The 15,948-nt window shown below is 52.1% G+C and overlaps 1 protein-coding gene across 4 annotated transcripts in view; it reads right to left on the bottom strand.

Annotated features, from left to right (window-relative positions):
* LOC144611317 (uncharacterized) overlaps positions 1-15,948 on the bottom strand; it is a 136,802-nt gene that overhangs the window by 15,829 nt on the left and 105,025 nt on the right. For all 4 annotated transcript variants that reach the window (XR_013549509.1, XM_078430364.1, XM_078430365.1 and 1 more), the window contains 4 exons: positions 13,623-13,661; positions 5,925-6,492; positions 4,944-5,081; positions 2,151-2,298 (listed from right to left, as the gene is read on the bottom strand). Coding sequence is in view for 3 of the 4 variants with exons in the window: in XM_078430364.1 (XP_078286490.1) it covers positions 2,151-2,298; positions 4,944-5,081; positions 5,925-6,492; positions 13,623-13,661 (893 nt within the window). In the remaining variant the exon portion in view is untranslated. The remainder of the gene's footprint in view (positions 1-2,150; positions 2,299-4,943; positions 5,082-5,924; positions 6,493-13,622; positions 13,662-15,948) is intronic.

Raw genomic sequence — 15,948 nt, 5'->3', positions numbered from 1 at the left:
GTAAGCTCACCAGTGCTCTCTTTCTTCTTAATGATGTTCCAAACAGCTGATTTTGGTACGCCTAAGCTTTGGCTGATGTCTCTAACAGTTTTATTCTTGTTTCTCAGTCTCATAATGGCTTCTTTGACTTTCATTGGCACAACTTTGGTCCTCATGTTGATAAACAGCAATAAAAGTTTCCAAAGGTGATGGAAAGACTGGAGGAAAGGCGAGCTGCTGATGAGAGCTCTCTTATACATGCATTAAGGAGGCAATTAAACACACCTGAGCAATTACCTACGCCTGTGAAGCCGTGTGTCCCAAACATTATGGTGCCCTGAAATGGGAGGACTATGTATAAACACAGCTGTAATTTCTACTAAACCAAAATGTATAAAAAATACCCTTCAATAAAGTCTGACAATGTGCACTTTAACCACGTGATTTTTTTTCTATTACAAATCTCAAATTGTGGAGTGCAGAGGCAAATAAATAAATGATGGGTCTTTGTCCCAAGCATTATGGAGGGCACTGTCGGTCACTGAGATAGACGGGGAATTGTTGTGGGCCTGGCAACAATCCTAATGACGATGTAACTCACTCAGTTAGCTGCCTCCTGACTTCTTGCTCTCTGTTCTCAGTTACCGTGACGTTATTCAGGGTTACAACCTCCTGCTTGGCAACCTATCAAATATTTTTGACACCCACTGGCTCCTCCCACTCTCCTGATTACATCTCTACAAAACAATAGCAAGAATAGTTCCTCAAATACACTGGGTAGACACAAAATGCTGGAGTAACTCAGCGGGTCAGGCAGCATCTCGGGAGAGAAGGAATGGGTGACGTTTCAGGGTCGAGACCCTGAAACGTCACCCATTCCTTCTCTCCCGAGATGCTGCCTGACCCGCTGAGTTACTCCAGCATTATGCGCCTACCTTCGATTTTAACCAGCATCTGCAGTTTTTCTCCTCCTCAAATACACTTCCTCTTTTGTGAAATAAAGGTTTACACCTCGGAATAATGTTTTAAGATTTGTTTGACGATCTGATGTGGTGTTTCATTTCCCCTGGTGTCTAGTTCACGTGCGTCAAATATAGCGATCAGTTGGACAAGTGGGCCGAGGAATGGCGAGTGGAGTTTAATGCAGACAAGTGTGAGGTGATGCAGTTTGGGAAGTCGAACTAGGTAGGGCATGGTAGTGCCCTGGGGAATGCTGTAGAGCAGAGGGATCTAGGAGTAGTGGTGTAGGAAAATAACTGCAGACGCTGGTGCAAATCGAAGGTATCACAAAATGCAGGAGCAACTCAGCGGGTCAGGCAGCATCTCGGGAGAGAAGGAATGGGTGACGTTTCGGGTCGAGTCCCTTCTTCAGACTGATGTCAGGGGGGGGGGGGGGGCGGGACAAAGAAAGGATATAGATGGAGACAGGAAGACAGTGGGAGAACTGGGAAGGGGGAGGGGAAGAGAGGGACAGAGGAGCTATCTAAAGTTGGAGAAGTCAATGTTCATACCGCTGGGCTGTAAGAAGTGGTACATCGTTCCCTGAAAGTGGCGTCACAGATAGATATACGGTGGTCAAGAAGGCTTTTGGTGACATGGCCTTCGTCAGTCTGGGTATAGACGGGAGAAATTGGGAAGTAATGTTCCAGTTGTACAAGACATTGGTGAGGCTATACTTGCAGCATTGTGTTCACTTTTGGTCAGCCTTCGTTAAGAAGGATGCCATTAAGTTGGGAAGAGTGCAGAGAAGATTTACAAGGATGTTGCCCCTCCCCACACGCACACGGAGGATGCTGGCTGAGGGCCTCCTCTCCACCTAGGGTTGCCAACTGTCCCGTATTAGCCGGGACCATCCCGTATTTTGGGCTGAATTAGTTTGTCCCGTACGGGACCGCCCTTGTCCCGTATTAGTAGGGTTGCCAACTTCCTCACTCCCAAATACGGGACAAAGGGTGATGTCACCGCCCCGCGCGGCCGCCATTGGTGGAGCTGGAGCACGTGGGCGCTGGCTGGGTGAGGTCGCGGTGGGGGGGGGGGGGGGGGGGGCGGTGGGGGGGGGGGGGGGCGGGGGGAGGTACGGGAGGGGGGGCAGTGTGACGTCACCCTTTGTCCCGTATTTGGGAGTGAGGAAGTTGGCAACCCCTACCTCCACCCCCTCCACCTTCCCCTACCGGCAATGGTGGCATTGGTTTCCTCGGACAGCAGCCGGTCTTTGTCCTGCTGCATCCTCTCCAGCTCCCGGTTGTGTTGGCGCAGCAGCTCCTCCATCGCCTTCCGGTGGGATTCCTCCATCTCCCGGAAGCTGCGCTCGCATGTCGCCTGCAACACCCAGAGGAGGTCAAAACGCGATCAGAAACCACCCCCCCCACCACCCCCCTGGAGTGGGGGCAAGGAGGAGAGGCTCCCTGGATCGAGGAGAGCCCCAGGCTCAATAACGGATCAGGCCGCATTTGGAGTATCGTGAGCAATTGTGGGCCCCATATCTGAGGATGTGCTGGCTAAGGGTGAGGGACCAGAGGAGGTTCACGAGAATGGGTGAGTTAACGTGCGATGAGCATTTGACTGCACTGGGAATCCCTGAGAATTGTCCCAGGAATGAGTGAGTGGGTTAACGTACGATGAGCATTTGACTGCACTGGGCCTCTAACTGGCTGGAGTTTAGAACCATCAGGGGGTGCACCTCGTACAAACTTACCGAATAGTTGCAAGGCCTGGATAGAGAGGATGTGGGGAGGATGTTTCCACTACCGGGAGAGTCCAGGACCAGAGGCCACAGCCTCAGAATTAAAGGGCGTTCCTTCAGGAAGCAGATGAGGAGGAATTTCTTTGGTCAGAAGGCGGTGAATCTGTGGAATTCATTGCCAGAGAAGGCTGTGGAGGCCAAGTCAGTGGATATTTTTAAGGCAGAGACAGATAGATTCTTGATTAGTGCGGGTGTCATGGGCAGAAGAATGGGGTTAGGAGGGAGAGATGGATCAGCCATGATTGAAAGGCGGAATAGACTTGATGGGCCGAATGACCTAATTCTGCTCCTATCACATGATCTTATGAAGAGGGGCCAGGGTCTCCACACTGGCCCCAGGATGTTATTCAACGAGGGCCGGTTTGGTTTAGTTTAGAGATACAGCGTGGAATCAGGCCCTTCGGCCCACCGGGTCCGCACCGACCAGCGATCCCCCCCATTAACACTATCCTACACACACTAGGGACAATTTACACTTATACCAAGCCAATTAACCTACAAGCTTGTATGTCTTTGGGGAAAACCGAATAGCTCGGAGAACACCTAGGCAGGTCACGGGGCGAACGTACAAACTCCATTCAGACAGCACCAGGAGTTCAGGATGGAACCCGGGGTCTCCGGTACTGCAAGCGCTGTAAGGCAGCAACTCTGCCGCTGCGCCACCGTGCCGCAGTGCAACAGAGGTGTTGGTGAACTCCAAGCAAAGCAAAGCAACGCCATTTCCTCTGATGAGGGGCAGAATGAGGGCCATGATGTTCGAGCTCAGGGGCTCGTCAGCAGCATCTTCACACAAAGAGTTGTAGAAACCAGACCCCTCCCCACTCCCCTGAAGATGGGAGGCAATTGCAACATTTGTCAGCATTTGAGGAGGATGGATGGATGCGTGTTGGGGAAGTTGGGGTCAGATGCAGTTCAGCCGTGATCTAACAATGATGGAAGGGGCCGTTTAGAGATGCAGCACAGAATCAGGCCCTTCAGCCCACTGAGTCCGCACCGACCAGCGATCCCCGCACATTAACACGAGCCTACACACACTACGGACAATTTGCACTCATACTAAGTATACAAACCCAAGCCAATTAGCCTACAAACCTGCACGTCTGTGGAGTGTGGGAGGAAACCGAAGATCTCGGAGAAAACCCACGCGGTCACGGGGAGAACGTACAAACTCCGTATAGACGGCGCCCGTAGCAGGGGTTGAACCCGGGTCTCCGGCGCTGCAAGCACTGTAAGGCAGCAACTCTACCCCTGCGACACCATGGCCGCCCACGCTGGCTTCTGGCTGCTTTCAGGTTGCCTCTCCTCGGGCGTAACAGGGCATCCCCCAAATGGTTGAGGCGCTCCCCAAATGTGAGAAGCTGCCTTCAAACACGTAGCTTGGGAAGTCTAACCAGGAGAGTGAAGGGGAGGCCCCTGTGGAGTGTTGTAGAGCAGAGGGATCTGGGAGCGCAGGTACATAGTTCTCTGAAAATGGTGTCACAGGTAGACAGGTTGGTCAAGAAGGCTTTTAGTACATTGGCCTTCATCGGTCAGGGACATTGATTATAGAAGTTGGGATGTTTTATTACGATTGTACAAGACATTGGTATTTAGAAGATTGCGTTTAGTTTTGTTCACCCTCCTACAGGAAGGATGTCATTAAGCTGGAAAGAGCACAGAGAAGATTTACGAGGATGTTGCTAGGACTAGAGAGGCTGACCTACAGGGCAAGCTTGGGCGGGCGGGTTCCAAGGTTCATTGGCTTTTGTAAATTGTCCTGAGTGTGTGGGATGCAATACTGGGATAACATAGGGTTGAAGGTACCACAAAATGCTGGAGTAACTCAGCAGGTCAGGCAGCATCTTGGAGAGAAGGAATGGGTGACGTTTCTGGTCGAGACCCTTCTTCAGACTGAGTGTGGGTGATCGATGGTCGGCAGGGATGCATGCTGTGGCCCGTAGGGCCAGTTTGCACGCCGTATCCCTCAACCAAACAGTGAGTTCCTCCAGCAGTTTGTATTTCCCTGTGTTCCCTGTGCTTGTCTCCCCCCCCCCCCACCGCCCCCTTATCTCTGGACCTTTGGCTGACTGCCTCTGCTCCCTCTTCCAACCATTAGGGACCACCTCTCACGGGTTCTGGCGTTACACGTTCAGCCAGGGGATATGGGCAGTGCCAGCCCTGTTTGGGGGAGGGGGGAGGGGGGAGGGGGGAGGGGGGGGGGGGGGGGAGCGGAGGGACCAACCTGAGAGACATAGCCTTTGGGAGCCGCCTTCCTTTGGTCCTCGGATGCACACAGCTGACCCTGCAGCCGGCCGGTTTGCCCCCGGAAAGATTCCAGCTCTTTCCTGGCTTCATCCAGCTGTGCATTCAGGGAGAGGATCTGAAATTTAACAAAGGTGTCACAAAATGCTGGAGTAACTCAGCGGGTCAGGCAGCATCTCAGGAGAGAAGGGATGGGCGACGTTTCGGGTCGAGACCCTTCTTCAGACCGATGTCAGGGGAGGGGGCGGGACAAAGGTAGGTTGTTGTCAGAGACGGGAAGACTAGTGGGAGGGCTGGGAAGGGGGACGGGAAAGAGAGGGACAGAGGAACTATCAAGTTGGAGAAATCAATGTTCATACCGCTGGGGTGTAAGCTGCCCAAGCTAAATATGAGGTGCTGTTCCTCCAATTGGAAGTGAGCCTCGCTATGACAATGGAGGAGGCCCATGACAGAAAGGTCAGACTGGGAGTGGGAGTTGAAGTGCTGAGCCACCAGGAGATCAGGTTGGTTAAGGCGGACTGAGCGAAGGTGTTGCTTTTGCTGGTGGATGTACACACGGATGGGGCGGCGGAAGACAGGGTGGGAAGAGGCTGGCGAGGCGGATAAACCCTGGCAGGGATAACCCCCCGCCTGAAGTTGACCAAAGATACTAGAGGAGCAAGATGGACCACTCCGTTGAAATCGCCTATACTGAAGTGTAGTACGCAAAGGAGCCATTTTAGTAGGCAAAACCCGCCTCTCGCAGTGCAATCAGTGTTTTGGGGGAACAGTATGTGTGATGACACCATTAAAATGCAGAATATATCACATCTGTCAATTCACAGGTTTTTGTTATTTTTCTTTTTAAATGTTTCTGCAGGTTACTGCCTACTAACATGGCACCGTGACGTACTACGGTTTTTAGGGTCGAAGTGGTCTATCTTGCTCCTCTAGTATCTTTGCTGCCCACTGTGAGGCCTACCTCCTTCTTCAGTCGCTCCGTGGTCCCGGCAGTGCCCGCGTTGCTGAGGCTGCTCTGGGACGGCCGTGAGCACAGGAAGGGGATCTGCCTGTGGTCGCGCAGTGGGATACGCTCCAGTTCCTGCCACTTCAGCTCGATGTCCTTGCTGAGGGGCTCGGGGATGTGGATGGGCACAAAGCTCCAGTCCGCCTCCCCCCGCGGGCTCTCGCCCGGGACCCCCGCCTCGAACCACTTGCTGCGCTCGGACAGCCGCTGCATCTGCTCCTGCTGCAGCTCCTCCACCTTGGCGCAACCTTGCGTGCGCAGCGGCAGCGGCAGGTCCGGGCTGCGGGTCCGCGCCGACTCATGGAGGCGGGCGGGCGCCGAATCCTGCGCGCGTAACGACTGCTGCACGGGCGCCAGCTCCACGCAGTCCTGCGACGGCGGCTGATGCAGGTGGCCGTCCGTCCTGCGACTCCCCCGCTGCACGTCTGCCCACGTCCTCTCTGCGGCCGTCGCCTCCTGCCTCATCGCAGTCCTCCTGGCAATGGCGTCGCAGAAGGTGTTCTCTTTATTGCTGTCGGTTAAACTGCAAACAAGGCATCAGGTTAGAGAGTCATAGACAGCGTGGAAACAGGCCCTTCAGCCCAAACTACCCACACATGTCCCAGCTACACTAGTCCCACCTGCCCGCCCTTGGTCCATATCCCTCCAAACCTGTCCTATCCATGTACCTGTCTATAGCGCGGCACGGTGGCGCAACGGTAGAGTTGCTGTCTTACAGCGAATGCAGCGCCGGAGACTCAGGTTCGATCCTGACTATGGGCGCCGTCTGTACGGAGTTTGTACGTTCTCCCCGTGACCTGCGTGGGTTTTCTCCGAGATCTTCGGTTTCTTCCCACACTCCAAAGACGTACAGGTATGTAGGTTAATTGACTGGGTAAAATGTAAAAATTGTCCCTAGTGTGTGTAGGATAGTGTTAATGTGCGGGAATCGCTGGGCGGCGCGGACTCGGTGGGCCGAAGGGCCTGTTTCCGCGCTGTATCTCTAAATCTAAAAAAAAATCTAAATCTAACCGTTTCTGGATTATTGGGTGGCTGCAGCACAATAATCCAGAGACAACAGCAGATTGTATTTCTGATGCACTTCTAACTTGGACAGTTTGCACATCAGGCAGCTTTTTATATTGGTTTATCATTATCAATGGGGTAGGTTGGGAGATCAAAACTACACCCTTATCTTATTTTGACTCTGAGCCATGGAGGGAGCTCTATAGAAGGAACTGAACCATCCTCTCATCAGCTAGAGTGTGGTCCCAACCTCCCATCTGCCTGATGGGAGACCTTTGAACTATACACCAAAACATTATGACCACTGACAGGTGAAGTGAATAACATTGGTTATCTTGTTACAATGGCACCTGTCAAGGGGTGGGATATATTCGGCAGCAAGTGAACAGTCAGTTCTTGAAGTTGATGTGTTGGATGCAGGAGAAATGGGCAGGAGTAAAGACCTGAGCGACTTTGACAAGGTCCAAATTGTAATGGCCAGACGACTGGGTCAGAGCATCTCTGAAACGGCAAGGCTTGTGGGGTGCTCCCGGTCAATAGTCAATAGTCAATAGTCGTTTATTTGTCACATACACATAAATGTGTAGTGAAATGAAACATTACCCGCAGTTAAACAATAAGACCAATAAGGATAATCAATAAAAATGCAATAACACATACAATCACAACTAACACCAAACAAAAAGAAACATCCATCACAGTGGGTCTCCTCCAGTCCCTCCTCACTGTGATGGAAGGCCAAAAATGTCTTTTTCAGCAGTGATGAGTACCTACCGACAGTGGTCCGAAGAGGGACAAACCACAAACCGGCGACAGGGTGTTGGGCGCCCAAGGCTCATCGATACGCGAGGGCAACGAAGGCTATCCCGTCTGGTACGAACCGACTGTGGGAAGACGACAAGCCGATGGAGGGAGTGTGATGCTCTGGGCAATGTTCTGCTGGGAAACCCTGGGTCCGGCCATTCATGTGGACGTCAATTTGACATGTGTCACCCACCTAAACATCGCTGCAGACCAGGTACACCCCTTCATGGCAATGGCATTCCCTGATGGCAGTGGCCTCTTTCAGCAGGATAGTGCGCCCTGCCACACTGCACACATTGTTGGGGAATGGTTTGAGGAACATGATGAAGTGTGTTGCCCTGGCCTCCAAATTCTCCACATCTCAATCCGATTGAGCATCTGTGGGATGTGCTGGATGGACAAGTCCGATCCACGGCGGCTCCACCTCACAATTTGCAGGACTTGGAAGGATCGGATGTTTAGGTGCCAGATTCCACAGGACACCTTCAGGGGTCTTGCAGAGTCCATGCCTCGGCAGGTCAGCGGTGCTTTGGCGGCACACGGAGGACCAACAGCATATTAGGCAGGCGGTCATAATGTTTTGGCTGATTGGTTCATGAGTCAGTATGAGTGGGTTGAGGGGCCATGGGCAAACTTTCTCAACAGGCAAAATTAAACTAAACTGGGCAATATCTACTGCCATGTTAATTTTGTTGCTTGTGCACATCAATGATAAGCACTAGATCTGGGGTTGGGCTTGTGGTGAAATTTGTTACTGACACCAAAATAGCAGTCACAGCTCATTCTTTAGGAAAGCAGAGGAAACTGCAAAGAGATGTTGCTAAGATAATTCAACATAACACCAACAGATGGAATTCAATGTCAGTGTGTGCAAGCTGATAATATTTTTGTAAAATAAAAACGTTTATTCATAGTAATTGTAGTGCTGATTACTACTAAAGATTCAGAAGAAGGACCAGACACTGAGGGGGGATGGGGGGGGGGGGGAGGTGCAGATTTTGGTCAGAGGCCCTCGAAATTTATGGTTTTCCTAGTTTTATTCATGAGGCTGTGGATGTGGAGAGGGTGTTTCCACTAGTGGGAGAGTCCAGGACCAGAGGGCACAGCCTCAGAATTAAAGGGTGTTCTTTTAGAGAGATGAGGAGTAAATTCTTTAGTCAGAGGGTGGTCAATCTTTTAGTTTAGTTTAGTTTAGTTCAGAGATACAGCGCGGAAACAGGCCCTTCGGCCCACCGGGTCCGCACCGACCAGCGATCCCCGCACATTAACACCATCCTACACCCAACTAAGGACAATTTTTACATTTACCAAGCCGATTAACCTACAGACCTGTGCGTCTTTGGAGTGCGGGAGGAAACCGAAGATCTCGGAGAAAACCCACGCAGATCACGGGGAGAACGTACAAACTCCGTACAGACAGACCCCGTAGTCAGGATCGAACCCGGGACTCCGGCGCTGCATTCGCTGCAAGGCAGCAACTCTACCGCTGCGCCACCGTGACCGCCCATCTGTGGAATGTCTTGCCACAGAAGGCTGTGGAGGCCAAGTCAATGGGTATTTTTAAGACAGAGTTAGATAGATTCTTGATTAGTACAGGTGTCAGGAGTTGAGGGGAGAAGGCAGGAGAATGGGGTTCGGAGGAAAGGTAAGGAGGGAAAGATAGACCAGCCATGATTGAATAGCGGCGTAGTCTTGATGGGCCGAATGGCTTAATTCTGCTCCTAGCACTTATGAATATATTTAAAGGCTCAGGAACCTGTTATAAGACTTAAATGAAACTTCACCTGGGGTGTTGTGTGATGCTTTATAAAGGAACCACATCCAGAGCAGAAAATGCACAGTGCAGATTCTGTAAAGGCTCACAAAAAAGAGGAAATAGAGAGTAAAGACTCTTTTCGAACCATGTTAAGGAAGGTGTGTAGAATCTAGAATGAAGGAGAATATATCAAATAGAAAAGTGCGGGACAGTGGTGCAGCGGGTAAAGCTGCTGCCTCAACGCTCCAGTGTCCTGGGTTCAAATCCTAGCCCCAGCTGGGTGCCGTCAGTCTGATGGTCTCCTGTGGATTTCACCCGGTCTGCCAGTTTCTGCATCCCATTTATTGATTGTTGGTCTGTCTCTGCAACGCTGCCAATCCCATCCAAACTCGTCTCCAAACTACAGCGCCCTCCTCAGGAATCAGCTCCCTCCCCCGCCACTGGGTCCTCAGCCTTCTGACCAACAGTGATGGGAGGTGCCAACACATCCTCCACTGGGTCCTCAACCCTCTGACCAACAGTGATGGGAGGTGCCAACACATCCTCCACGACACAGTTCTCAACACCGGTGCCTCGTAAGGACGCATTGTCAGTCCTCTACTCCTCATTCACGACTGTACGGCCAACCTCGACTCTAATTCTGTCCGCAAGTTTGTAGATTTGCACAAGATGCTGTCCGATTCACCTCTAGCCCATTGAGGACATTGGACTTTGTCTCTGGAACTGGTGCGCTCCGACGCTGACAACTATATTTTGCACTCTGTACCTTGTCCGTTGCTCTACCTATTGTAATCGAGTTTGAACAGATCGTTCAATTCGCAAGGTATTTATTTCACAAAATGCTGGAGTAACTCAGCGGGTCAGGCAGCATCTCGGGAGAGAAGGAATGGGTGACGTTTCGGGTCGAGACCCTTCTTCAGACTGATGTCGGGGGGGCGGGAGAAAGGAAGGATATAGGTGGAGACAGGAAGATAGAGGGAGAACTGGGAAGGGGGAGGGGAAGGGAGGGACAGAGGAACTATCTAAAGTTGGAGAAGTCAATGTTCATACCGCTGGGCTGCAAGCTGCCCAAGCGAAATATGGGGTGCTGTTCCTCCAATTTCCGGTGGGCCTCACTATGGCACTGGAGGAGGCCCATGGCAGAAAGGTCAGACTGGGAGTGGGAGGGGGAGTTGAAGTGCTCAGCCACCGGGAGATCAGGTTGGTTAAGGCGGACTGAGCGAAGGTGTTGAGCGAAACGATCGCCGAGCCTGCGTTTGGTTTTGCCGATGTAAAGAAGTTGACATCCAGAGCAGCGGATGCAATAGATGAGGTTGGAGGAGGTGCAGGTGAACCTCTGTCTCACCTGGAAAGACTGTTTGGGTCCTTGGATGGAGTTGAGGGGGGAGGTAAAGGGACAGGTGTTGCATCTCCTGCGGTTGCATGGGATAGTGCCCGGGAATGGGGTTGTTTGGGTAGGAAGGGACGAGTGGACCAGGGAGTTACGGAGGGAGCGGTCTCTGCGGAACGCAGAAAGGGGAGGGGATGGGAAGATGTGGCCAGTGGTGGGGTCCCGTTGTAGGTGACGGAAATGTTGGAGGATGATTTGTTGGATCCGCTGGCTGGTGGGGTGGAAGGTGAGAACGAGGGGGATTCTGTCCTTGTTACGAATGGGGGGAGGGGGAGCAAGAGCGGAGCTGCGGGATGTAGAAGAGACCCTAGTGAGAGCCTCATCTATAATGGAAGGTATTATCTGAGCTGTTTGGATAGCATGCAAAAAAAATAAAAAATAAAATAGTTTCACTGTACATCGTACAATAATAAACCTAAACCTAAAGTCTTGCTGGAAGATGCTGAGTGAAAACGCAAGTGCTGTGACTTGCCCCCTCGATCTCCACACGGTGGATCTCTGACGAGGGCGTTGGCTGCTCAGAGCGGAAGGTAGCCGAGGGATTTACGGACAAGAACACGACATTCTCCCTGCCAACACCTGAACCAGCTCCTTGCGGCTGGAGCATTGTTGACTGTGACCAGTGGCCAGGAGACGAGAGTCTCCGAGAACTGGGGAGGGGGGGGGGGGGGGGAAGTAAATGCATCATCACTTTCCTGCTGGCAGGGAGAAGTCTGCATCCTCTTGCTCCCTCCCTATTAAGGAATTTGCCGATTTCCTGCCCGGGAGATCCTGCTCGGACGCGGACACTCAGACGTGTTTGGCGGTGGGCCAAGGGTTGGAATATCTACGCTGACTGCCCATCCCCAGCCACTGCACACGGTGCGGCCTCCTTAACTCTGCGGTAGCACCAAGGACGACTGCCGGCGCGGCACGGCGGCGCAGCGATGGAGTGGCTGCCCAGAGATCCAGGTTTAATCCCGACCGCGGGTGCCGTCTGTATGGAGTTTGTACGTTCTCCCCGCGACCGCTCCCATTTACCAAAGACGTGCAGGTTTGGTAGCTTCGGTAAAGATTGTAACTTGTCCCTCGTGCGTAGGATAAAACTAGTGTACGAGTGATCACTGGTCAGCGCGCACCCAATGGGCCGAAGGGCCTGTTTCCGTGCCTGTATCTCAAATCTAAAAAAAAGTCTGCTCTCCCTCCTCACCAAAGGCACTGTGGGACGGGGCTTGCCCGAGCATCACACCAACATGAAGAACATTACGTCGAAAATAAGCCTTACAAATTATTTGCCAGAGGGGATGAAAGTCTTCTGACTGTGGAAGAATCTGCTCACTTTAAACATTCACCACAGGAGAAGCAAAGACGTCAGCAGCAAGCCAGTGTCTCGACCACTATAACCTCCCGAGGGCAAACCTTGCCGCTGACGTGGCTCAGATGATCATGGGTTCACGGCCCCTGGCACAAGACCTGTACAGACACTCCCTCCTCCAACACACCCTGTCCTCCTCACCTAATAAACTCAACTAAATGTGCATCCCGTCCATTTCTGAATGACAAGACTGACCATTGGCCACAGTGGATGGGATGGTCACCAAGACCAATCAATCAACAGTGGGCAGCACGGTGGCGCAGCGGTAGAGTTTCTGCCGTACAGCGCCAGAGACCGGGTTCCATCCTGTCTACGGGCGCTGTCTGTACGGACAGGTTGAGGGCGTGCAGCGTAGGTTTACTAGGTTAATTCCCAGAATGGCGGGACTGTCGTATGTTGAAAGACTGGAGCGGCTAGGCTTGTATACACTGGAATTTAGAAGGATGAGAGGAGATCTTATGGAAACGTTTAAGATTATTAAGGGGTTGGAAACGTTAGAGGCAGGAAACATGTTCCCAATGTTGGGGGAGTCCAAAACAAGGGGCCACAGTTTAAGAATAAGGGGTAGGCCATTTAGAACTGAGATGAGGAAAAACCTTTTCAGTCAGAGAGTTGTGAATCTGTGGAATTCTCTGCCTCAGAAGGCAGTGGAGGCCAATTCTCTGAATGCATTCAAGAGAGAGCTAGATAGAGCTCTTAAGGATAGCGGAGTCACGGGGCATGGGGAGAAGGCAGGAACGGGGTACTGATTGAGAATGATCAGCCATGATCACATTGGATGGCGGTGCTGGCTCGAAGGGCCGAATGGCCTCCTCCTGCACCTATTGTCTATTGTCTTTTGTCTATTGTCTACGGAGTTCATACGTTCTGCCTGTGACCGCGTGGATTTTCTCCAAGGTCTTCGGTTTCTTCCACACTCCAAGACGTACAGGTTTGTAGGTCAACTGGCTTGGTGGAAATGTAAATTGTCTCTTGCGTGCGTAGGGTAGTGTTAATGTGCGGGGATCGCAGGTCGGAGCGGACTCAGTGGGCCGCAGGGCTTGTTCCCGGGCTGTATCTCTAAACTAAACCACATGCTCACTGACTGACTTGTTGAGTGACCCCCCCCCCGCGGCGTGAGGAGACCCACGAGGCGGCGTGGAATGTTATTGTTCAACCACGTAGATCAGCCATGATTGAATGGCGGAGTAGGCCTGATGGGCCGAATGGCCGAATGACGCTCCTGGAACTTGTGTTCATCCAGAGGTTCTGCAACCGGTCCGGCGGGCAAGCCAGGCTGAGCGGCAGGGGAGGGAGGGGCACGGATATCGGTCTATTTACACGGAGTTCAGTGCGCAATCTAACCTGGCTTTAGAAGGTGGAGGTTTCATCCAACTGTTCCTCCTACACAGCAGCGAGCAGAGGAGAAAAAAACAAGGCAGACATTAGAAATCTCAAACAACACAAAGCGACAAGAACAACATCAACACGAGTGCGGTCTACAGGGAGCAGCTTACAGAGAACAGGTTACAGGGAACAGGTTACAGGGAACAGGTTACAGTGAACAGGTTACAGAGAACAGGTTACAGGGACCAGGTTACAGTGAACAGGTTACAGGGACCAGGTTACAGGGAACAGGTTACAGGGACCAGGTTACAGTGAACAGGTTACAGGGAACAGGTTACAGGGAACAGGTTACAGAGAACAGGTTACAGGGACCAGGTTACAGTGAACAGGTTACAGGGACCAGGTTACAGGGAACAGGTTACAGGGAACAGGATACAGGGAACAGGTTACAGGGAACAGGTTACAGGGACCAGGTTACAGGGAACAGGTTACAGAGAACAGGTTACAGGGACCAGGTTACAGTGAACAGGTTACAGGGAACAGGTTACAGGGAACAGGTTACAGGGAACGGGCTTCAGGGAGTGAGCTCCTCGAAGAGGTCGACAGAGAGGGGCTTGCGGGTTGAAAGAGGTCGGGAGATTCAGGGCAACCGGGGTTAGAGGGCAAGGGGGGGAGAGGGCAAGGGGGGGGGGAGAGGGCAAGGGGGGGAGAGGGCAAGGGGGGGAGAGGGCAAGGGGGGAGAGGGCAAGGGGGGAGAGGGCAAGGGGGGAGAGGGCAAGGGGGGGAGAGGGCAAGGGGGGGAGAGGGCAAGGGGGGGAGAGGGCAAGGGGGGAGAGGGCAAGGGGGAGAGGGCAAGGGGGGAGAGGGCAAGGGGGGAGAGGGCAAGGGGGGGAGAGGGCAAGGGGGGGAGAGGGCAAGGGGGGGAGAGGGCAAGGGGGGGAGAGGGCAAGGGGGGAGAGGTCAACGGGGGAGAGGTCAACGGGGAGAGGTCAACAGGGGAGAGGTCAACAGGGGAGAGGTCAACAGGGGAGAGGACTACCAAGAGAGGTAGTCTACCAAATACCTCTGCAGACACCTACAACACACACCGGTGGACAGACACAGGCAGACAGAAATGCAGCTGAAGAAAAAGTTGGGATTGAGAGGTTTAATTCCTTGTGAGGCGAGGACAGGAGGCAGGAACTGCAGCAGCAGTGCACAGTTTGGGCTCAGCCCAAGGCACGGGTCTTGGTTTATTAATGTCACGTGTACCGAGATACATTGAAGAAGTTTGTTTTGCCTGCCATCTGGGCAAATCATACCGTACGTGGTTTCAACAGGTAGCGCAAAGCCAAAGGGTATAGAGTGCAGAATAGTGTCATAGCAACAAAGAAAGTGCAAATGAAAAAAGTGCAAGGGCAGCAACAGGGCAGGTTGGGAGATCATCCTTAGCTTATGAGGGGGGAAAAAGTGCTGGAGTAACTCAGCGGGTCAGACAGCATTCCGGAGAACATGGATAGGTGACGTTTCGGGTCGGGATCCTTCTTCAATTTGTGAGAGTCTTTTCAAGACTGTGATATCAAATGTGGTGGGTTTAAGTTCAGAAGGAAAAGCTTGCATTGACTATATGTGTAGTGGAATTGGAACTGCAGATGCTGGCTTAAACCAAAGATAGACACAAAATGCTGGAGAAACTCAGCGGGACAGGCAGCATCTCTGGAGAGAAGGAATGGATGACGTTTCGGGTCGAGACCCTTCTTCAGACTCGACCCGAAACATCACCCATTCTTTCTCTCCAGAGATGCTGCTTGTCCCGCTGAGTTACTCCAGCATTTTGTGTCTTTCTTCAGACTTGTAGGTTAATGAGCTTGGTGTAAATGTAAAATTTACATTTGTACAGGGCCCTAGTGAGACCGCACCTGGAGTACTGTGTGCAGGTTTGGTCTCCAAATTTGAGGAAGGATATTCTTGCTATTGAGGGTGTGCAGCGTAGGTTTACTAGGTTAATTCCCGGAATGGCGGGACTGTCATATGTTGAAAAACTGGAACGACTAGGCTTGTATACACTGGAATTTAGAAGGATGAGAGGAGATCTTATCGAAACGTATAAGATTATTAAGGGGTTGGAGTCGTTAGAGGCAGGAAACATGTTCCCAATGTTGGGGGAGTCCAGAACAAGGGGCCACAGTTTAAGCATAAGGGGTAGGCCATTTAGAACTGAAATGAGGAAAAACTTTTTTCAGTCAGAGAGTTGAGAATCTATGGAATTCTCTGCCTCAGAAGGCAGTGGAGGCCAATTCTCTGAATGCATTCAAGAGAGAGCTGGATAGAGCTCTTAAGGATAGCGGAGTCAGGGGGTATGGGG

The sequence above is a fragment of the Rhinoraja longicauda genome, chromosome 40, assembly GCF_053455715.1.
Source record: "Rhinoraja longicauda isolate Sanriku21f chromosome 40, sRhiLon1.1, whole genome shotgun sequence".
NCBI classification, from domain to species: Eukaryota; Metazoa; Chordata; class Chondrichthyes; order Rajiformes; family Arhynchobatidae; genus Rhinoraja; species Rhinoraja longicauda.
Note: the sequence above shows the minus strand (reverse complement) of the source record. Positions and strands in the feature narration are given on the sequence as shown.